The sequence below is a fragment of the Thamnophis elegans genome, chromosome 13 (assembly GCF_009769535.1).
Source record: "Thamnophis elegans isolate rThaEle1 chromosome 13, rThaEle1.pri, whole genome shotgun sequence".
NCBI classification, from domain to species: domain Eukaryota; kingdom Metazoa; phylum Chordata; class Lepidosauria; order Squamata; family Colubridae; genus Thamnophis; species Thamnophis elegans.
Window position 1 is genome coordinate 20,775,458 of NC_045553.1, and position 24,012 is coordinate 20,799,469.

At 44.5% G+C, this 24,012-nt stretch overlaps 1 protein-coding gene across 1 annotated transcript in view; it reads right to left on the bottom strand.

Moving 5' to 3' along the window:
* ARHGAP25 (Rho GTPase activating protein 25) overlaps positions 1 to 24,012 on the bottom strand; it is a 39,852-nt gene that overhangs the window by 10,627 nt on the left and 5,213 nt on the right. Inside the window, exons 2-7 of the mRNA XM_032229292.1 lie at positions 19,148 to 19,347; positions 6,471 to 6,558; positions 5,350 to 5,469; positions 3,736 to 3,943; positions 2,179 to 2,311; positions 254 to 327 (exon numbers count right to left, since the gene is read on the bottom strand). Coding sequence (XP_032085183.1) covers positions 254 to 327; positions 2,179 to 2,311; positions 3,736 to 3,943; positions 5,350 to 5,469; positions 6,471 to 6,558; positions 19,148 to 19,347 — 823 coding nt within the window. The remainder of the gene's footprint in view (positions 1 to 253; positions 328 to 2,178; positions 2,312 to 3,735; positions 3,944 to 5,349; positions 5,470 to 6,470; positions 6,559 to 19,147; positions 19,348 to 24,012) is intronic.

Genomic DNA, 24,012 nt, shown 5'->3' on the forward strand with positions numbered 1-24,012 from the left:
CGAAAGCATGTAAAAAATGCAAGTAGAAGAATAGGGACCACCTTGGGTGGGAAGGTAACAGCATTCAGTGCACCTTCGGCATTGAATCATGCCAGCCACATGACCATGGAGACGTCTTTGGATATGTTGGATATCCATTTGTCTGAAGTGGTGTAGGGATTCCTGCCTAGGCAGGGGGTTGGACTAGAAGACCTCCAAGGTCCCTTCCAACTCTGATATTCTATTCCAAAGTCTTTAAAGAAGTAAAACCTACCGGCAGATGTAACTCAAAAGGTTATAGTTGTCCGGGGGTAAACGTGCCAGCTGCTTCACTAGCTGTGAGTGACCCTAGAATGGTATAAGGATGGTTTTAATTAAAGAGTCATGTAATCATCTTTTGCAAACTTCTAGAAGCAAAGTCAATGAGGAAGCCAGATTCACTTAACAACCATGTTACTGTCCTGGCCTAGGCTTCCCCAAAAAGCACGAGGCAGAGTCCTGGTCCAGACAAAACTCCTTTTATTAAACGAATGTGAATTCCTCTCATTCACATTCAGCCAAGGCCTGGCAAACAGTCTTTCAAAGGAATATTTATGACCGCAGACCTTATCTATCTGGGAAAGCTGCCATGTAAATATTTTCCAAATGAGGTGCTGTGCAAGGAAAGGCTGGGCACAGAGTCTCTGAGATTCACGGACAGATCTTCACACTCCTGAAATGAATCTAATGACCAACTGAACAAATTGTTTCCTGCAAAAGCGCACTCCCTTTTTGCTCCTCTTTTATTTCCTCTGGGAAGGGCCAATCACCTTCCACCTGTGGCCTTACTCCGAAGTCTACCCTGATTTCTGAGCTGTTCATTTCTCCTGGCAGCTCTGCGCATGCACAGACTGGGAACAGGCTCCAGCTGTTCCTCTGCCTCACTGCTGTCTAGCTCCGAAGGCAGCTGATCACTTCCAGATGGCCTCAGCCCCGTCTCTGCCTCCAATGCAGAGCGCTTGTCTGAGCCTTCCCCAGCCTCCAGGACTGCTCATGCTCCTCCCCAACCTCCTCACTGTCTGACTCTGCTGTCAGCTCTACTGGTTTCTGGGGAGGGGGGGGCACAACAGTTACTAACTTAACAACTGCAAGTGATTCACTTAACAACTCTGGCACAAAAGATCATGAAACGGAACAAAACTCGCTTCACAACTCTCTTGTTCAGCAGTGAAAATGTTAGGTTCATTTGTGGCTGTAAGGCATGGACTGCCTGTATATGTTATTGGGGGGGGGGGAGAAAGCTAGGCCCCCTCTCCTGAATTTCCATAGTTCTTGATCCCTTTGCAGGTTCAGCCTCCCACCTTGAAATTAGCTTCATGTTCCCCAACTCAAGGACGGAAGGAGACAAACAACAATTGGAGTTAGGGGTGGATTCCGATTTCTTCTACTGCTGATTCTCTCAGGGACACACTTTGGGCCCACGCTTGATGCACAGTAGGTTAAAAAACAAGATGGCGGCACCTACGGCGCCGATAGAACCAGTTTGGGAGCATGGCCAGTCGAGCTACTACCTACTTGTCCGAACCGGTAGGAACCCACCTCTGATCAGAGTAGACATGGATTAAGCACTAAAATGCCTACTTCTGGGATATCAAAAACAAGGGCTGGGGCCTGGATTCGGCCCACAAGGTACTTAGATCTGGCCTGTGGGCCCATCCTGAAAGCAGCAAAGGACCTACCTGCAGTGTTTCTATCCCCGAAAACGGGCTCCCAAACTGCATTTTCAGCTGGGACAGCCTCTGGCAACCCTCTGCCAATGAAAGTGGAGCTCGCTCCATTTTCAGTGACAGAGGGTTGCCGGAGGCCGTCCCAGCTGAAAATGGAGCGTGGGAGCCCGTTTCCACTGGCAGAGCTCTCAGGCCGCCACAGGCACCCCCAACAGGAGTGATGCCAAGCTGCCTGCGGCCACTCCGCCCACACCCCACTGAGGTCAAACACAACCCTGATGCGGCTCTCAATGAAATCGAGTTTGACACTCCTGGCCTACTTGATTTAAGTTCCTGGCCTTCTGCCTGTGGCCAAGGTGGGGTGGTAGGGAGATGGACTTTGGCCTCTCCCTCGGACCCCATGTTGGGCAATCTCCTGATATCCTCCAAGTGGGAGGGACCCCTTCAGGAGGATCTTGAGCAGCATTTGGAGAAGAATCAGTGATTGTAATACCTTGCCTTCATCAGATGTTAGAAGCTGACCGCACAAGAGAAAGTCCTCATACTGGCCCCAAGGGATGACCGGCTCAGGGAGTTCGCGTAGGTAAAGTTTCAACAAAGAAGCCACCGTGTGGACATCCGTGTCTCTGTAAGTTAAATTAAAAAAAGATAAGATGTCAGAGTGTTAGCAGCGTCACTAATATTATGAGATAAACCCAGGAGCAAAACACAGCACACACCACACAGAGCCTTTAGTCAATCAATAGTGGTTTATACACAAAAAAATATATACAGAAATATACATGGGAGATAAAAAAAAATCCCTTACCATTCAGCTCAGACACAGTGAGAGAAAATGAGATACATAACAAGAGAGACACACACCCTCTAATGACCACCTATATACTGTATTTTTCGGAGTATAAGACACACCATGATTTTGAATAGGTAAATTTAAAAAAACAATTTTTTTGCACTCTGCAGGCCTCCCAAACCCTCTGCACACCTCATTTTTTGCAAAAAAACAAAACAAAACAACAAAAAAGGGCATGCAGACCTTTGGGCAGCTGGTAGAATGCTCCTGGGGGCTGGGGTGGGGGAAACGAGCAAAAACAGTCCATTTTTTGCTCGTTTTTGCCCTCCCCAGCCCCCAGGAGCACTCTGGAAGCCTCCCAAACCCTCTGCATACCCATTTTTGCAAAGGGGGCGGGATTTCGGTAGGCCAAACATGCTGCATTCGGTGTATAAGACACACCCAGATTTTCACCCTTTTGGGGGGGGGGGAAGTGCATCTTATACTCCAAAAAATAGACTTGTGTGGAGCTCCCATCAGAGTGTTAAAAGGGTTATACCATAGCTGCAATGAATCAGCCTCAGTGCATCAGCCTCGTGGCATGCAGCTTACTGACTGCAGCTTTCATCATCTGGCAGCTATTAAATCCTCAGTCTCTTGACATGGGATGAGCCAGACATCAGAGGAAGTCATCATTCCACTCTCGACTTAGGACCACCATTGAGCACAAAAGGTGGTCCTTTCTGTGGCTAAGCAAGTCATTTGTTCAGTGAGCTTTGTCCCATTTTACGACCTTTTTTGTCACTGTGGTTAAGGGAATCAGTGCAGTTTGTTAAATTAGTAACACGGTTGTCTATGGAGATTCTCCGTCCTCCGTCCGTCCTGGTTGTCCCAAAGGTGCTTTATTTTTCACGAGACAACTGGACTTCCTTGGTTTTTCTTTGAAGACATTCTGCTTCTCATCTAAGAAGCTTCCTCAGATGATGAAGAAGAACCGAAGAAGCTTCTGGGAGGAGAAGCAAAATGTCTTCAAAGAAAAACCAGAAAGTCCAGTTGCCTCTTGAAAAAAAAAAGCACTTTTGGGACTTCTGGAGGCTGATTGGCTAAAGGAAATTTCCAGCCCAGCCTTTCCCACCTGGGCTCCCTCCGAGCCGACATGGATTTCAACTTTTAGCAATCTCAGCAATGCTGACTGGGGAATTCTGGGAACTGGAGCCTCCCAGGGGGTGGAAGCCTCACCAGTCTTATCACTGCAAGCTTGGGAAAAGGACCACCTACTGGTCAAACGAGGGTCTCTCGCCAGCATCAAACGCATCCCGCAGTTTCTTCACCAGATTGTCTTGGCCAGGCAGTCGGAAAACCCCCTCCTCATTCATGCCATTCTTCCGGATGAATTCTGCACACTTCTCCACCAAGATGGGAACCTGATACTGCCCAAATCTCTGTTCATACACCATGGTGTCCTCCAGTTGTTGCCCAAAGACCACTGGAAGGAAGAAAGGAGGAAGGAGGGAGGGAGGAAAAGAAGAGAAGGAAGGGCAGAGGAAGGTGAGGTAGGTAGGAGGAAAAGAAGGGAGGGATGAAGGAAAGAAGGAAGAGAGAGGGAGAAAAGGGAGGGAGAAGGAGGGAGGAGGAGGAAAAGAAGGGGGGGTGAATAAATGAAGGAAGGATGAAAGAAAAGGGAAGAAGGCAGAGGGAGGAGGAGGGACAGGCAGGAAAAGAAGGGAGGGAGAGAAGGAAGGGAAAGAGAGAGAGAAGGCGGAGGGAGGGAGGGAGGGAAGGAGGGAGGGAGGAAGGAAGGAAGGAAGGAAGGAAGGAAGGAAGGAAGGAAGGGAGAGGGTTTTCAAATGCTTTTTCAATTCTGCAGACCATATTCTTATATGAAGCCCTGTTAAGAATTTCAAATTTCAAATATACTAATGGTGAAATAATAAAAGCTGCCCATAGCAGTGAGATGGGCAGCATAAAATATTAAAAAATAGCTAAATAAAATTAAAAGTTAAGTCTCATCAAAACGAGTCTAGTCCACCTCTGTGCAGGAGAACTCCCCATACAAGGTACCTGTCCAGTCTCTCCTGACCAGCCTCCAGAGTCAGGGAAGCCCCCTCGTCCACAGGTGCCCTGTTCTACAATTGAACCTATGGAGCTAAATAAGGTGCCCTGTCTTAAAAGCCTACAAGAGGGTCAACACGGGGCTCTTTTAAACCAGGTCCTGCTAAGTTTACGCAAGGCAACACATTTTGAAAAACAACCCTTGCGACACCTCAGGAGAGAGATGCTGCACTTACGATCCTACATGTTTGCATGAGATCCTAACATTGACGTTGACTTCATCCCTGGAAAGCCTTGCCTTTTCTTCTCCAAGGCAATCCGTCCTCTGACCTGTCCAGTTGGGGTGGATATTATGGACCTAGACCAGAGGCTCTCTGGAAGTACCCTGTACGTCAGGGTTCTAAATAGCATCCAAAAGTAAATCAGAGTCCGAGACAAAGGATTCCTCAAAGTTCCAATTTATCAAGAGAGCCACATTGGCGAATCTAGGAAACCCAAATCTGAAAGCTTCCCAGTTTCCCCCACCTAGTTGAAAGTTCAAGATCTTGCCCCCACCCCACCCCCAAGTCTATCCCATGGTCCAATCTCCCACTGCCAAGCTGGTAGCTTCCACCCACCCAGTTCCAGTCAGGTGCAGAGGTGCAAAGACAAAGGATGACCTTGGCTTTCTAGAAAGAATTTTGTTATGGCTACATAGCATCTAACTTCATACAATCCCCCCCTCCCATTTTCCCACAATAGAAAATGCATAGCAGAATAATAGAAAGGGTGGCAGGTCAAAGATCCACAAGAAAAGATGGCTGCAGGCCTGACACTATATATAATTCTGGCTGGGCTTACCTCCTAAAGGGGAGCCAACTACTCTTCGGAGTAGCTTGACCCACTCCTCCATGTCAGCCTGAGAATTCGCCATCAGCACAAAGGAGTCTGGCCCATTTCGACTTTGCTCTCCTGAAAGCCCTATTTGGGGGGGGGGGGGGAGAAGGAAGGTGTAATTAAAAAAAATCACAACAAACTGTATTATGCAAAGACACACAATTATAATTTGCTGAATTATACATGAAGGGCAGGAGCCATTTTTCACTATTTTCTCACCAGAAGAAGGGGGAGGGTTATGTCAGCTCTCCTGCTCAGACCAGATTCCATATTCATGGAATTAGATTTAGACTAACAGAGTTGGAAGGGACCTTGGAGGTCATCTAGTCCAACCCCTTGCCCAAGCAGGAGACCCTGCACTATTTCTGGCAGTCTCTTCTTGAAAGCCTCTTTTAGTACAGGGGTCTCCAAACTTCCGAGAGTTCAGCTGAGAGCTGAATTCTGAGAGTTGAAGTCCACAAGTCTTAAAGTTTGGAGATCCCTGCTTTAGTAGATACATATACAGATTAGCATAGTTGGAAGTCATCTAGTCCACCTCCCCCCCATCCAAGCAGGAGACCCTGCACCATTTCTGACAGATGGCAATCCAGTCTCTTCTTGAAAGCCTCCAGGGATAAAGCTCCCACAACTTCTGAAGGCAACTTCTGTTCCATCAGTTGATTGTTCTCACTGTCAGAAAATTTCTCCACATTTCCAGGTTGAATCTCTCCTTGGTCAGTTTCCATCCATTATTCCTTCTCTGGCCTTCAAATTTGGAAAATAGCTTGATCCCCTCCTCTCTGGGGCAGCCCCTCAAATATTGGAAGACTGCTATCCTGTCTCCCCTGGTCCTTCTCTTCACTAGACTAGCCATGCCCAGTTCCTGCAATCGTTCATCGTCTGTTTTAGCCTCTGGTCCCCTCATCATCTTAGTTGCTTTTCTCTGCACTCTTTCTAGAGTCTCAACCTCTTTTTTATAGTGAGGTGACGAAAACTGGATGCAGTACTTTAATGTGGTCTTACTAATTAATCACGGTTTATCGAAGCAGGCATTTGGTAGTCCATCTGGACTCGCTCAAATTGTAATTCAGTTCCCTGTTACTGACCTGGAATGATTTCAAAGATAAATTTTCCAGCTTCATCGGATCCAGAAGCCACTTCTTGGATGATGCAGCCCTGAAGTTTTAAGGAACCCTAAAGCCAAATAGTTGCACAACAAGGTCAGAAACACAAGGCTCTCTGTTCTGACCATCAGACCTTAGTCTTCATTTTATAAAGTAATTGTATTACGCACATAATGTCACTGTAAACATTTCATAATTTATGTTCCTCGAAAAAGCACAAGAGTTTAGTGCATTAAATCCATCGTTAAAATGGTTAAATGTTAAAATGCCACATATAAATCTAGTAACAAAGGCATAGGATTGGTTGATTAGCTTTATTGATTAGATTAGATTAGATCACGGGTGTCCAAACTTGGGAACTTTAAAATGCTGGCTGGGGAATTCTGGGAGTTGAAGTCCACAAGTCTTTAAAGTGTCCAAGTTTGGAGACCTTGAATGAGATCAACAGAGTTGGAAGGGACCTTGTAGGTCATCTAGTCCAACCCCCCGCCCTAGGCCATATCAAAATACAAGGTTCAAGCACGTATTACCAATAAAATCCTATAAAAACAATTTAAAATAAGAATAGTACAAAATACAACAATTATCAGATAAAATACAGTAATTTAATACATAAATATGTAAAATAGAATAAAATGATGTAATCACCTATGCCGATCTCAATTGGACCATTTTAGACAGAAATTGTGCTGTATTAAATGTTGTTTTCAAATTCTGGCCATACATGAGGTATAGGATATTTGGGGTATCAGAATGGACCACTAGGTTCAGCTAGTCTGAACCTCTGCAATGTCCAAGGAACTAAATGACAGCAGTGTTTTTCGAACTGCAAATTTTAAGACGGCTGGACTTCAATTCCCAGAATTCCAAGTTTGAAAGACACCGATTTACAGCATCCAGGAGATGTGGCTTCCCATCTTCTTAAAACCCTCTGAGATGGAGAACTCAGATGGAGAACTCATAAGAGCCAAGGTGGCACAGTGGTTAAATGCAGCACTGCAGGCTACTGCTAGATCAGCAGTTCAGCGGTTCAAATCTCACCGGCTCAGGGTTGACTCAGCCTTCCATCCTTCCGAGGTGGGTAAAATGAGGACCCAGATTGTTGGGGGCAATATGCTGACTCTCTGTAAACCGCTTAGAGAGGGCTGAAAGCCCTATGAAGCGGTATATAAGTCTACTGCTATTGCTATTGCTATAGCCTCTGTTGATGGACTATTCCCTGTTGGGCAGATCCTACTGACCGAAAGTCTTTCATTATATTCAGATGACATCTAGATAGTTGCAATCTGTGCTCCTTATTTCTGACTCTAGATTCTGTGGCCCATGGGAAAAAATCAAATTAGGGTTACAAATGAAATGCTCACATCTTCAAAACCTCAGTGACTTCTGCTGTCTCATTCCACGTCAATCCAAACCCATCTGAATTTATGGTCTAGTGCAGTGATGGGCAACCTTTTTGGCGTGGTGTGTCAAAAATTGGCAAAAAATCGAGCATAACTCGCGTTGTGTGTCACTTCGACAAAAACATAATTTTGCGCAATTTATAGTTTAAACTACAAAAATGTATAATTGCAATATATAATTGTATTTAATAAACCAAAAACAAATTATTTAGCATACCTGCTTAGTAACTTCTTTGTTCATCAGTCGATTTCGTATGTTGCCCTTGATATTATTGAACTTGTTTGGGGTGCCGTGAACCAGGGCTGTGGAGTCGGCTGCTTCCAGCTCCACGTCCTCATCAACATGCCGCTCCAGCCCGCCCCTGCTATGAATATTCCTAGTGACGCGAGGGCGAAGAATATGAATATTCATAGCGGGGGCGGGCCGGAGCGGCATATTGATGAGGACGTGGAGCTGGAAGCAGCAGACTCCACAGCCCTGCTGTGAACTGAGATAAGTGTGGTGCGGTCGTAACCGACAGTCCCAGGAGTAGACTCTCTGTGCCGGCCTGACTGGAGAGAGGCGCGCACTGTTCCCGCGCTCCTCTCCTGCGGGTCCTCCCTCGCCGCGCTGATGACGTGTGTGCGCACAGCACGCACGCCTTACCAGCAGCCCCTGCGCTCAGAAAGGGGCGGCGGCGATACAGTAAGTGAGTGTGGGCGGGGGAGATCACACAGATTTTTTCATCCTCGGCGGCCGTGCAGGAGCCGAGGATGAATCGCATGAAATCCTGTGCGTGTCACCCCAAATGGCTACGCGTGTCAGCACTGACACGCGTGTCATAGGTTCGCCATCACTGGTCTAGTGCTTGGTAACCTTTTTCTTTCACAAAACCAAAAATTTCAAGAACTGGACCAGGCTAATTAAAAGGAGCAAAATAATGATGATGATGATGATAATGATGATGATGATGAGGACGACGACGGAGGAGAAGAAGGAGGAGGAGGAGGAGGAGGAGGAGGAGAAAATACAACACGCCAGATATCACGGTTGTAGAGGGCCGGAACATACAATTTATTGACATTGCAATACCAGGAGATGTCAGAAGAAAAAGGACTGGAAAAAATTACAAAATACCACAACCTGGCCACCAGTGGAACTGCAAAAAACTGTACTACTTGGAGCATCTTATATTTTAAGAAGGTACTTGGTTGATGCCTAGGACACTGGCAGCAACCTGTATCATCCATTAACACCAGTCAATGGTATTTGTGATGCATTTTTGAATGTTCAGTTGTCTGAGTTTCATGTTTAATGAATAAATAATAATAATAATAATCCCTCCGAGGAGCTTTACCTTGTCATGGTGGAGGGGCTTGCGAGCTCTAATGATCCTAAGGGATATGCTGAACAGGTACAACCATACCAGACAGGTTTTAGATGAAGGGCCAGACAAAATTTGCTCCACAACCCATACAAATATGGTGAATACAAAAAGAAAATGAAATTTATGCCGTCTGAACCGTTGCCCAGATTAACAAGGGTTCCGTTGGATGCTATGGCTCCTGAGCATTCTGCGCAAAATGAGCTACAGGGCTCAGCTCCCTCTGCTAGGCAACCAGGGCATGGAGCTGACAAGTTACTGGAAGAAAAAGTGAAAAAGCAAAAAATCTAGACTAAGGAAAAAAACATCTCTATTATGAAAGCTTACTATCAGTCTGAGTCAGCAAAACATGGATTTCAAAAACGAATGTATCAGATTTGGAAGGTGAACCACACGGACTGTGATATCAGTGAACAAAGGCTAATGGACCAACGACATGTAATTCTAAGCCACAAATTTTTCACTACAGCAGAATTAATAGGAATTGAAGAGAAAGCAACTAATGGTCTGAGTAAACCAACAAAGAAGAGTAACATCAAGAATGATTTGCAGACTCAAAAGCAAACTAAGGAAGAAAGGGAGGAAGAGGATGCTGAAATGGATGAAGATAAAGAACAAGGAAGCACTGAAGAACAAACACCAACAGATATTGCTCAATTAGCTGAGAAAATAAAGCATCAAATGGAAGACGCTGAAATAACACGTTTGCCAAAGCTGAACCAAGTGAACCGGAAAGAATTGAGAAAGGTACTAAAAAAGGTCAATGAGGCTGTGCAAACCATTCAAACCACTACATTAGCTGAAACAAACCAGCTGATGTATGCAGCAGCCTTCATAACCACCAAAGAATTGGGTTTGAAAATACAAAAGGACCAAAGAGGCAGGAAGAGGAAGCCTAAATGGAAAATTCGGTTGGAATTGAAGATCAAAAAAATTTGTGGGTTGTTGCCGTTGCTGAAAAGATTAAAAGATATGAAAACTGAGTAACTCAATTCAAGGAAAACTCACAGTACAGAGCAAATCAGCACCAGTTTTATAAGAGCTTAGAAACTGGAGATGGAATAACTACAAATGAAAAGCCTGATAAAGAGAAAGCTCTGAAATTCTGGAAGAATTTGTGGGAAAACAACAAGCAGCACAACAGAAATGCAAAATGGATCAAACAGATTGAGAATTCTATTAAAGTGCATAAAATGGAAGATGTGAAAATAACAAAAGAAATGGTGCAAAGAGAGTCAAGAAAAGTGAAGAACTGGAGTGCACCTGGACCAGATGAGTTACATGGCTTCTGGTTAAAGGCACTTACAAGTCTGCACAAAAGATTGGCAGCCCAAATGAACCAGTTCTTAAAAACACCGGAAAATGATGAATGGATGACAACTGGAAGGACATTTTTGATCCAAAAAGTTAAAGAAAAAGGAAAGGATCCTGGAAACTATAGGCCAATCACCTGTTTGCCAACAACATACAAGCTCCTTACTGGTATCATTGCAAACCAAATTTATGGATACTTAGAAAGAAATAAGTTGTTTCCTGTAGAAAAAGGATGCTGCAAAAATTCAAGAGGAACAAAGGACCAACTGCTGATTGACAAACTAATCCTAAAGAATTCAAAGAAAAGATGAACCAACCTGTTCATGGCTTGGATAGACTATAAGAAAGCATTTGATTCAGTTCCCCATAGCTGGATCAAGAATTGCCTGAAAATCTTTGGCATCAGCAGCAACATACCAAAATTCATGGAAACTTCAATGAACCTCTGGAAAACGAAGGTTATAGCTAATGAAGAAGTACTGGGTGAAGTTGAAATTAAACGAGGCATTTTCCAGGACGATTCCCTTTCACCCCTACTTTTTATACTCTCAATGCTACCACTGGCAATCATTTTGAAGAAGATGAACTATGGATACGAACCTGCAAAGAAAGGACTGAAAAATTCGCATTAGGTGTACATGGATGATTTGAAGCTGTTTGGTAAACAAAAGCTGAACTAAATTTATTAATTGAAAGCACAAAAGAATTTAAGCAAGACATTGGTATGCAGTTTGGAATTGATAAATGTGCAACAATGGCAACTAAAGCAGGCAAGATCATAGAAGATGATGGAATAGAACTTGAGAATGAAGAAATGATAAAGGAAGTAAAACCAGAAGAAGGCTACAAGTACTTGGGTATTTTAGAGGCCTCTGACTTTATGCATAATAAAATCAAGGAATTAACTTCAGCCAAGTACATTCAACGAATTCACAAGATATTAAATTCCAAATTGAAAGGAGGAAACATCATAAAAGCCATAAATACCTGGGCTATACCTGTGATTCGATACTCTGCAGGAATAATTGACTGGACCCAGCTGGAATTGGACAATTTGGACAGAAAAACAAGGAAGCTTATGACAATGAATCATGCTTTGCACCCTAAAAGTGATGTTGACCAATTATATTTACCAAGAGCAGAGGGTGGTTGAGGACTCCTACAAGCAAAACCGACTGTGGAAGAAGAAAAACACAGCTTGAATGATTAAATCCAGAAAAGTGAAGAACCAATGATTAAGGAAGCAATTAAAGGAGGCCTTTTAAAGACAACTAAGTCAAAAGCTGAATATAAGAAAGAAGTAATTGAGAAACAAGCTGAAAATTGGAAAAACAAAGCTATGCATAGCCAATACTTGAAAAGTATTGAAGACAAAGCTGACCAAAAGCTAACTTGGAACTGGTTAAGATCAGGAGCACTGAAAAAAGAAACGAAAGGCTTTATTTTGGCAGCCCAAGAACAAGCCTTAGTCACAAACTGCATGAAGGCAAAAATTCAACATGTTACCACCAACAGCAAATATCGTCTCTGTAATGAGAAAGATGAGACAGTTGACCACTTGATCAGTGGGTGCAGCAAAATTTTACACACTGACTACCTACAATGCCATGACTGCGTTGCTAAGATCATTCACTGGAAATTTTGCCAAAAGTTTGGATTTGAGTACAGCAAAAACCACTGGGAACATCAGGTTGAGAAGGTTTTAGAGAATGAGAAAGTCAAGATCTTGTGGGACTTCAGAATTCAGACTGATAGACACTTGGCCCACAACACACCTGACATAACAATAATTGAAAAGAAAAAAGTATGGTTCATTGACATTGCAATACCTGGAAATGCACGAATTGAAGATAAACAGCAAGAAAAAAATCACAAAGTACTGGGACTTGCAAATTGAAGTTGAGCGACTATGGAAAAAGAAATCGTGTGTTGTCCCGATTGTAACTGGAGCCCTTGAAGCAATACGCAAAGGACTATCTCGCTATTTGGAAATTTTAAATTTATCCGACTTGAACATTCTGATTCTACAAAAAACCGCCCTACTTGGGAAGTCTTCTGACGTTACCTTAACAATTCCTAGGTCCTTGGTTAGGACTCGAGCTGTTGAGCTAACAACCAGCCCCAAAGGCTGTGAATCTCACCAAAGATTAACCACACAATAATAGCAGCAGCAACAACACAGGGCTGAGTACATAAGAGAAAATGAAAAAATGGCAGCTGGATAGTTTTGAGGAAAGACGTGTGAATGGATGTGTGATGTCCATTCTCTGGCATCTGAAGGGATGTCGCATGGAAGAAAATCAAGACAATGTTGTGTATCCATGTGAACATGTAAATATCTGGACACCGCAAGCATTTGGGGGCCTCATGCACTAGGAATAAGGCACATGGCAGAGCTTTTGACTTGTTGAACTATTCCTTCCAGATTTCTATTTATATCTCTCATATCTTTTTGGGGGTATCAATAAACTGGGGGGCCTGAATCAATTCTGACTAACATGAACTTCAAGCAGTAGGAAAAATCCTGTTCAGTTCACAAATGCAAAAGTGGAGCAGATGCATTCAGAGGCAAGCAAACCGAATGAGATCTGTAGTAGAGCCCACAGCTAAAAATGCTAGCTTATTCCATCACTAGTGAAATCCCAAAATTCAGCCACAAAGGAGGCTGCTCACCTCATCAATCAGGTCAGTCACAAGGCCAGCAGGAAGGTGCCTTGTGACTTGAGAACTGAGGGAACTCGAGTTCCTTGCAAGCTCTTGTGTTTTGGATCTTAGATGGACCAGAGCAGGAGGGGAAGCAACATGGGTTGAGCTACTCTGGCTGTCAGAAAGCAGAAAGAGCCTGGGCTGGATGGCAGAGCTGAGCGATAAGACTGCAGTGGCAAAGGAAGAGCACGGGCGAACTTCTGAGAAGGGAAATGTGCAGACAGGAAACAAACGGGGGGGAGGGAGACGGAGAACAGTATCCTCAAGCAGAACGGAGAAGAAGTCCTCCACCACCACCCTGGGTTAGAAGAGCCAACTGTTTGAGCAGGCTCTTCAAAGTTTGGTTGCTCTCTTGAGGTCAAGGTTCCACGCATGGGCCAGGGAAGTAAGGATGGCATCAAGGAAGTGGTGGGATGGGGTTCCTCTCCCCATCGCTACCGGTACGGTGGTCATGCATCCTTTCGTGTACACACGCTGCACATGCATGCGCACTCCACCGTCCCTGCGACACCCAGCTGCTTGTAGGAGCTCACCTAGGCGCCACACACTGTGTGCACAGGTGCAATTGGCCGGTTGGTTTAAAAACGCTGTCAGTGGCTATTACCAGTACGGCTGTACCAGGCCATACCGGCTGAAACCCACCACTGCATCAAGGCACAGCAACTTTTGAGAAAGGTTCTGGAATTGGGATCCTGCCCTCCACTCAGAAGAGTTGCAGGTCATTAGAGAAGAAAAAGAGAAAGATCGTTTTAGGGTGTGTCCTGCTAGATTCCAATCGAGTTGATCTAATGTTATTTAGGCAAAGATCTAGATTTCTTGTGCAGGCAGCAAAGAGTTAGAGATTTCTGTTTCTCTTTGTGACTATCTAGTAGGGGTAGGAAATCCTTACTCACAGAGTTGCCAGCTTGGTCCTTCTCCCCAGAAAGGCACTTTTACCACCATTTCAGAAAAGGTGCCATTTGCTGGTTTGTTCATGGAATGAAAAACAGTTACGGATGTGATTTTTTGAAACCAATCATTTATACAGCACCACTTAAGCTGCCCTAAGATTTAAGGCCAAATTTTAGCTATTGCACCATGGCAATTTGGCACTGTATTTGTGAAGAGCCCAGGAGCTGCAGGGGAAAAAACAGTTCAGAAGCTGCCCACAATGAAGCTGTCCACTCTTCCTACTTACCTAGCAGGTGAAATATTACAATCGGACACACAGTCAGCTAGAACATTTAGATTGAATTTGGTGTCCTATTGTCCAGCTACTAAAGGACCTGGGATAGGTAGATGTTGTTATTTGATAACATTAAAATATTGCAGGATGTGAGCTGTTCCTAGCCAAGTTACCCTTTGCAACTGAGACACTTTCAAGAAGAGATTGGACTGCCATCTGTCAGAAATGGTGTAGGGTCTCTTGTTTGAGCTAGATGACCTAGGAGGTCCCTTCCAACTCTGGTATTCTACATTCAATGTGATTTTGTCATGCCAATAGTGTTCAAGTGATGCTCCAGAAGTTTGGAATTGCACTGAACATTGTTGTTGTTGTTGATGATGATGATCTCCTCCTCCTCCTCCTCCTCCTCCTCCTCCTCTTCCTCCTATTTCTTTTCCTTCTTCCTCTTCCTCCACAATATTTAGATTGGATTTGGCAGTTTTATCCATCGAGTCCTTCCCAAATCCCTGGAATAGGCAGCTGCTATCATTTGATAGGATTAAAAGTACATTTCTGCAATCTTCCTGAAATTTCTGCTACTTTTCAAATTATTTTTTTTCCAACAAAGGAAAAAGATCCGTTTAGAAGGGGTGGGGGGACAATCCATGTTGTTTCAGATGGAAGTACTATATGTGGAAGAAGCCTTAAATTTCAGGAGTCACTTGAAAATATTTTACCAGGATTGTATTACAATGATTTATAGGTATTAATCTTCCTATAAATACTATCACGATTCCACTTGAATGCATTTTCATGTAATTCTGTGAAGCACAGAAGAAGGAAAGGGAGCCAGCACTAAAACCCCAATGTAATTTACAAAGGTTTTCAAACCACCACGTTTATTTTCAATTTCATTGTTATCATCTGAAATTGAGGGAAAAACACAACAAATCTCTATGTGGTTGAACAGCGGGAAAGGCTGACTCCTGGTTAAAATGATGGATACTTTATTGACTCAATGATACATTTATTTATAAAGGAAAATCAATGTTAAATTTGCCAATTATTGACAGAACTGCATTGACAGAACTCGCAGACCCCAGCATAGTCTCAAATAAACTTATCTGAATTTATTAAATGACGCTTATGGGCCGCTTCATCACATCTGTTAATGATGGGCATCATTGATCATATCGCCATAGCTTGGGGAGGTCTCATTAAATTTGATATGCAATGCCCTATATTGCTGTATTGCTAACATTTTTCAGCATTAATTTTCATTGAAAAGTTGGGTAAACCAGTTCAGATCTTCATAGAGTGACTCTTTGGAAAAGGGTACAGATCTTGCCTTGCAATTGTGGCAATGCAGAAAGACCTAATAAATGTTGAAAACAAAACGTAGGGGTGCAGAAATAATAGGCTTTGGCCCCTTTTGTTACAAGGAACTTGCATTTGTGTCTGTTTCAATTTAAAGCAGAGGTCTTCAAACTTGGCAACTTTAAGACATGTGGACTTCAACTCCCAGAATTTTACAGCCAGTTCTGGAAAATCAGCAGTGGGAATTTTGAGTACTTTGGAGAACCGGCAAATATCACCTCTGACTGGCCCCACCCCATCTATTCTGTGCTTCCCGAGTCCCAGCTGATCGGGAGGGAATGCAGATTTTGCAGTCTCCTTCCCCTGCCACGTCCAACAAGCCATGCCCACAGAACCATTAGTAAAAAAAATTGAATCCCACTACTGATCACATGACCCCGGGACAATATGAACTGTCATAAATGTAAGTCAGGCATCCAATGTAAATCACATCTGAATTTTGATCGCATGATCATGGGGGTACTGCAATGGTCGTCGTAAGTGTGAAAAACATAAGTCACTTTTTTCAGTGTTGTAATTTCAAGCAGTCATTAAACAAAATGTTGTTAAGTTGAGGACTACTTGTGTTTCTGGCTGTATGCTGCATCAGATGAAAGTGTATTATGGGATGCTAGGATGTAATGCTATTTGCAAAGGATGAGGTTAAGCTGTGATCGATGAACAAGCACATTGCAATATTTGCTGAGAGAAATTAACCCATCTGTTTAAATTGTCCAAAAGTTGAAATATGATTATATCAGAGGTGGGATTCAGCCAGTTCTGACCAGTTCTGGAGAACTGGTAGCAGAAATTTTGAGTAGTTCAGAGAACTGGCAAGTACCACCTCTTGCCGGCCCCGCCCCCATCTATTCTCTGCATCCCGAGTACCAACTGATCAGGAGGGAATGGAGATTTTGCAGTATCCTTCCCCTGGAGCAGGAAGGGAATGGAGTTTTTACAGTATCCTTCCCCTGGAGCGGGGAGGGAATGGAGATTTTGCAGTATTCTTCCCCTGCCACGCCCACCAAGCCACACCCACAGAACCAGTAGTGCGCCTTTGCGGCCTCTCCGCAGCAGTGGATCCAGGAGGGCACCTTGGTTTACTGAGGAACTCCGGGAGATGAAGCGCCAAAAAAGACGCCCAGAGCGACGCTGGAGGGCTAGCAACTCCGAATCCAATTGAACACTATTAAGAGCCTTCATTAGGACTTATTTAGTGGCGATACGGGTGGCAAAATGTGCACATTTTTCTGCTCTTATTGCTTCCTCAGAATCTTGCCCAGCCGCCCTGTTCAGGATAACCCGCTTCCTCTTGAAGGGTGAGGATGCGGGAGAACCCTTACAGGGAAGGGCTGAGGAGTTTGCTCAGTTTCTGTTGGACAAAATCACTCAGATTCGGGCAGATCTTGACCCCACTTGGACAGTACCAGCGGAGATGCCGAGGGAGGGTCTTGATCAGATTTCCTGGAATGAGTTCCAGCCTGTCACCCCTGAGGAAGTGGATAAGGCCATGGGAACGATGAGTGTCTCCACCTGTTTACTGGACCCGTGTCCCTCCTGGCTGGTCTCGACCAGCAGGGAGGTAACACGAGGCTGGCTCCAGATGATTACGAACACGTCTTTGCAGGAAGGATTTTTCCCGCAACCTTTGAAGGAAGCGGTGGTGAGACCCCTCCTCAAGAAGCCTTCTCTGGACCCAGCTATTCTTAACAACTATCGTCTGGTCTCCAACCTCCCCTTTTTGGGGAAGATTGTTGAGAAGGTGGTGGCCCTTCAACTCCGATGGACCTTGGATGAAGCAGATTATCTAGATTCCTTTCAGTCTGGTTTCAGTCCTGGATACTGCACCGAAACCGCTTTGGTCGCACTGACCGATGATCTCTGGCGGGCCAGGGATACAGGATATTCCTCTATCCTGGTGCTCCTTGACCTCTCAGCGGCCTTCGATACCATCAACAATGGTATCCTTCTGCGACGGCTGGAAGAGGTGGGAGTGGGAGGCACCGTTTTATGGTGGTTCTCCTCTTACCTCTCCGACAGGTCGCAGTCAGTGTTGGTTGGAGGGCAAAGGTCATCTCCTAGGCCCCTTAAATATGGTGTGCCGCAGGGCTCAGTCTTGTCCCCCCTCCTATTTAATATCTACATGAAGCCACTGGGTGAGATCATTCGTCGGCACGGGATTAAATACCACCAATATGCGGATGATACACAGTGGTGGACGTGATGTGCCAGTGCCTGGAAGCTGTCAGGATCTGGATGGGAGTGAACAAACTTGCAGTCAATCCTGACAAGACGAGTGGTTGTGGATGATGCCCCCCAAGGACAGCCCAGATAGTCCATCCCTAATCCTGGGGGATGAAAATTTACACCACTCAGAGATGGTCCGCAACTTGGGGGTCTCCTGGATCCGGAGCTGACATTAGAACATCACCTGTCGGCCGTGACCAGGGGGCCCTTTGCCCAGGTTCACCTGGTGCACCAGTTGCGACCCTATTTGGATTGGGAGGCACTTCAAATGGTCACTCACGCCCTCGTCACCTCAAGACTTGACTACTGTAATGCGCTCTACATGGGGCTGCCCCTGAAAAGGGTTCGGAGACTACAACTAGTCCAGAATGCAGCCGCACGAGCGATACTGGGTGTATCTTGATCTACACTTATCCTCTGCGAGCTGCACTGGCTTCCTATCGGTCTCCGAACGCGATTCAAGGTGCTGGTTATTACCTTTAAAGCCCTACATGGCCTAGGACCTGGATACCTGCGAGACCGCCTACTGCCGCATACCTCCCAACGGCCGATAAGATCGCACAGGGTGGGCCCTCTCCAGGTGCCGTCAGCCAGACAATGTCGGCTGGCGGTCCCCCGGAGATCCGGACCCTACCCACTCTCATGGCCTTCTGAAAGGCTATCAAAACCTGGCTATTACGGCAGGCCTGGGGCTGTTGACCTCATGACTGAGGTCCAGCCCCGACCAGATTGGGTGCATGATGAGGTTTTAATCTGTTTCCTCTGTTTTTTTAAATTCTTTTTTTTTTTTTAATTTACTTTCTGTAAGCCGCCCGGAGTCCTTCGGGATTGGGCGGTCTATAAATCTATTAAATACAAATACAAAAAAATAATAATCCCACCACTGGTTCAGATGTCAAGCTGAACTGAAGAGAAGCAGAACTGAAGTTGGAGGTTGCAACTCAAGGTTGCTCTTGTCTCCGCCTGGCTGAGGAGAACTTCAATTGGTCTCCTCTTGTATAAGGCTAGAGAAGGTAGAATGTGCCTTTCTATAACCTTCCGTGGTTCCCAACCCTTTCCCTCATTAGCCTTCCCATCACCCCAGCAGCACAAAAATGCATTCTCCTCCTCAAGATCCCTCCCTACCTGGGGCTTCAGGTCTTCCTCCTCCTTGTAGTAGTGCAGGTGTTGGCCCTTCAGCACGAAGAACCTCTGCTGCCAGTTCTTGACGATGGATCGCTGCTTCTTCAGCCAGCCGCTTTTCAAGGGGCGCTCCAGAGGGTTGGGGAGCTGATGCCAAGGGCCAGAGCCTTTCGCATCAACGGCCATCATGCTCTGCGAGCGAACTAGGGGGTGAGAAGGTAAATGTGAGCCCAGAACAAGCAAGAAGACAATCAAGGCAGAACCTCAGGCCCAGAAGCAGGGGAGGCTTCCTTGGTAGGGAAATGTCCCGTTGGGTCTCCCGAACAGGACCCAGAGCACAAAGCTGGTTGTTGCTTTGCTAAGCCCACGCCTGGGGCAAGGAGTTTGCTCAAAAGGAAGCGACTTCTTTGAGTGGACTTCCTTTTTCCTGTGTAGGCGGTATGCTTTACAAGTAAGAGCATTTAGAGAAAAAAAGAAAGGCATCTTCTGCAGAGGAACCCAGGGGAAACTCGGCTGAGTAGACAAGGAGGACAAAATACATGTTGTGTGGGTGGAGTCCACCAAAATGCCGGTGTCATTCTTATTGCATTTGTAAGCTTTTCCTCAAGGAAAAGACAGAATTGTTCACCTACCATATTTTTCGGAGTATAAGATGCTCCGAGGTATAAGATGCACCTAGATTTTGAGGGAGGAAAACAAGGGAAAAATATCTGCCTCTGTCTCCCAGCAATTTGCCTCCTTGCAATGAACAGTACAGATAATATACACAGTTTGTAGTGTTATATTTCAGACTATACTTGTTTAGATGCTGTTACAATTGATGTGCTTTCTGGAAGTATAGTTATTCTCTGCTATTTAAAAGAAGATACTGTAGCACAGAGCCTCTTCAGATCAAGCATTTATTTTAAAAAGCTTTTTCATTTTGTTAAGTTGTCTAGAATAATAATAAAGCAGTCTTTAAAAAATAGGTCTAATCATTTGAACATTCTATAGGCATTTACAGTTGTTGACTTACCTCCTTGCAGCAAACAGCCTGATTAGTACAAGAAAAAAAATCTGCCTTCCAGCAATTTGCCATGTGGAGCACACAGCAAGTTTCACTTACAATTTTTCCCGATCATCATCTGTTTCAGGCTGCAGGGATTGCTATAACTTATTGAAGCCTCAGCAAGCCCCCATTTGCTGCAAGATAAATTGCTGGGAGGCAGAGGCCAAAGGGTGGGGGCCGGTGGGTGGGTGGGGCTACATTCAGCGTATAAGACACATCCAAATTTTCACCCTCTTTTAGGGGGAAAAGGTGTGCCTTATACTCCAAAAAATATGGTATTTTGGATCTGATTTGCTGCCTGGTTGGTTTTCAAAGAGCAGTAGATATGTGTAGCTTGGTTAAAGTACACCTCGGGGGAAAAATAGGAGTCCTACAAGAGCAAAAATACTGGGCAAAAATCCAAATGTGGTTGGAGATGATGACGCAGCAACATATTGATTTAAAACCTGAACTGTTCTTGTTGGGCATCTTGTCAGAAAAATATAGTAAAGAAAATGTATATTTGATTATTCATGTAATAAATGCAGCTGGAATTGTATTTGCACAAAATTGGAAGGACGAAGAGATTCCCTACAGATGAAAATGTGATTAAGAAAATGTTAAAATGTTACCCTCTTGCTTTTATTATGAATTACATGATGATGAATCATGAAGTGAATTGTCTTGACACACGTAAAGAAGCAGAGATTGTGTGGTGATGTCACAATACTGTTTCCATCAGTCAAACACCCACACACTCACACCTTGACCTCTGGCAGAGATCATGCTGTCCTTTAAGTGGCCAAATGCTCTACCTCTTTTACAGATGTTCAGTGTTACCACATCTTGGCTCAGAGATTTGGGATAGCCTCTGAGGCATTGGAGTTGTGTGTCTGTGTGTCAAGAAGGCAGCCATCACGGCGTGATCCAAGCCCCAACTTATTTTTTTATACCTCACACTTCTTAACTATCCATCTCCTTCAGGGAGAGGCTCTGGATGGTGTGCAATTTAAACAATGAAAAAAAGCGCTGAAGAAGCTTCTTGGATGAGAAGTGAAACTTTTTCAAGGAAAAAAGGAAGAAAGTCCAATTGAAAAAGCCCCTCTCCCTGGTAGATTGGTTATCTAAGGTTGTCTCTCAGCTGCCACACACACAACAAGCCTAAAGTTTCTGTTTGCTCATTGACTTTTGCTCTCTGCCTGGCAGACAAACTTGTCACAAGAGGAGATTAAGTGGAAATGAAACTTCTGGGGAACTTGTGGTGCAGCAGCTCAGAACCTCAGCTGATGGTGTGTAAGGATTTTGCCCCCATATGCTGCCATTTCACCCCAGCTTAGTTCAGTCCAGATCATCCAGCCAAAGAGACCCACTCTGGAAAACCCCCGTAACTTTTCTCAAACAGAGAGATGCAGGGGGAAATCTAAAGAAATCTAGAATTTGTTCCTGGGTGCTCTCTGCTGGCTGCTGATGGGTGAGGCAGGAGGAAATTGAGGGTGTGAAATTTAAAAAGAAAGAAAGAAAAAGTTTGTCTCTTTCCATTTTGATTCGTCTCATTCCTTTGATGATTCGTGCAAGCAACATGCCTCTTGAAAATTGGTGTGTGTGTGTGTGTGTGTGTGTGTGTGTGTGACACCAGACTCAAAGAAGGCAGCAGAATTCAGACCAATTCTTGAATACAGCTGGTCTGCCTGGAATCCCCACTGTATATCGGACATTAATACGATCGAGCGAGTCCAGAGATATTTCACGAGAAGAGTCCTCCACTCCTCTGCTCACAATAGAATCCCTTACGACACCAGGGTGTAAATTTTGAGCTTGGAGAACCTAGAACTAGGCTGATTAAGGTCTGACCTAAGCTTAGTACACAAAATTATCTGCTACAACATCCTACCTGTTGACAACTACTTCAGCTTCAACCTCAATAATACACGGGCAAACAATAGACACAAACTCAAGGTAAACCGCTCCAAACTCGATTGCAGAAAGTACGACTTCAGCAAGAGTGGTCAATGCCTGGAATGTTCTACCTGACTCTATTGTTGCATCCTCAGGCCCCCAAAACTTTAACCTCAAACTGTCTACCATGGACCTCACCCCATTCCTAAGAGGTCCATAAAGGGAGTGTGCATAAGCAGACCAGTGTGCCTTCCGTCCCTGTCCTACTGTCCCCATTTATTTGTACCCATTTCCTGTGTTCATGTCCATGTTTATACTTATACCTGTTACCTTGTACACGTTTGACAAACTAACTAACTAACTAACTAACTAGAATCCCAACTCTTGACAAGTTCTACAGGGAAATCTCCGTAACGTCCAAGGAGTTCCAGAATTGACTTTAGCTCCCCAATTTTCTTATGACAAAGCTTAGCCTCTGTTCCCGAGTCTGGAGGTCTCACCCTTGCAAACCATGACCACAAATCACTCGAGACTGTCAAAGCAGAGTCGGGGAACAAACGATAGCCATTTTCTTAAAATAAGACTGGAAACCTTATACTGTATAGACTTTTTGTTACTGAATTGATGGTTTATACGGAGATTTGGAGTAAGAAGGATTAAACGAGGAAAGGAAAAAGTTAAGTTGGTGACTACCATAGAAGGAAGGGCAGTCATCAAAATCCTATTCTTTCTTTAATTCCTCCTCCTCGTCCTCCTCTTCCTCTCTGATGCTCTCTGAGATTGCTTTTTTTCTTTCAAGAAGAAAGTTTCATTTCATTACCCAAACTCATCAGTAGGCTAGCACTGATGATGTTACTAGTTTGGGTAAAGATATGTCTGCAAGAAAACAAGCAAGCTCAGAAAGCACCAAGGACCCCACAGTTGTTTTTTCTCCTCTCTATTAACCCTGATGGTGTTCCCTACTTGGGTCATTAAACATCTGCAAGAAAACAACCAATCTTAGAGAGCACCAAGAACCTCAGTCCTTCTCCTCTTCCTTGCAAACAAATGCAGAAGAGATGGCGCTGCATCACATGTAAAAGAAGAATCACAGACTTCCGGCTGTTGTTTTGTGTTCCAGAAATAGGATTGGTTTTCCTTTCACTTTCCAACATACAAAAATCTGTTAACACTGATTTTTTTTTTTAGCTTTATGATTGGAAGAGGAGTTGGAGAGCCCAAAATAGACTACAATACCCATGTGGAATTGGCCTGAACGTGTCCTGTTGTAGAAAAATGAAGGAAACCCAAGACTGGCACAAAAGACTCCAATAGCTGCATTGGGTGTTTAAAATATTTAAGCAGGTGACTTAAAAGCTTGAAAACTAACCACTTTTTATTTAAGGAAGCACAATATTCTTCTTTCTATGTAGATTTGTTCTCCTAGTTCATTGCCATTCAAAGCCGTAGTCTAAAACAGCACTAATCTCAATTTACAAATTAGTATTCTCTTAGAAAAAGCTGGAGAAGACTCCTGTGAGTCCCTTGGACTGCAAGGCCATCCAACTGGTCAGTCCTAGAGGAGATCCACCCTGGCTGCCCTTTAAAAGGCCAGATCCTGAAGAGGAAACTCAAATCCTTTGGCCACCTCTTGAGAAGGAAGGACTCCCTGGAGAAGAGCCTCATGCTGGGAAGGATGGAGGGCAGAAGAAGAAGAAGGGGATGACAGAGAAGTAGGTGGCTGGATGGAGTCACTGAAGCAGTTGGCGGAGCTTCAATGAACTCCAGAGGATGGTAGAGGGCAGGAAGGCCTGGAGGAACATTGTCCATGGAGTCACGATGGGTCGGACACGACTTCACAACTAACAATAACAAGAGAAAGCTATTACAAATGGTACCATAAAACTCCCAACCACATTAAAGCGGAGGAATTTGCAAGTGAGGGGAACTCCAACTTTACCAACAG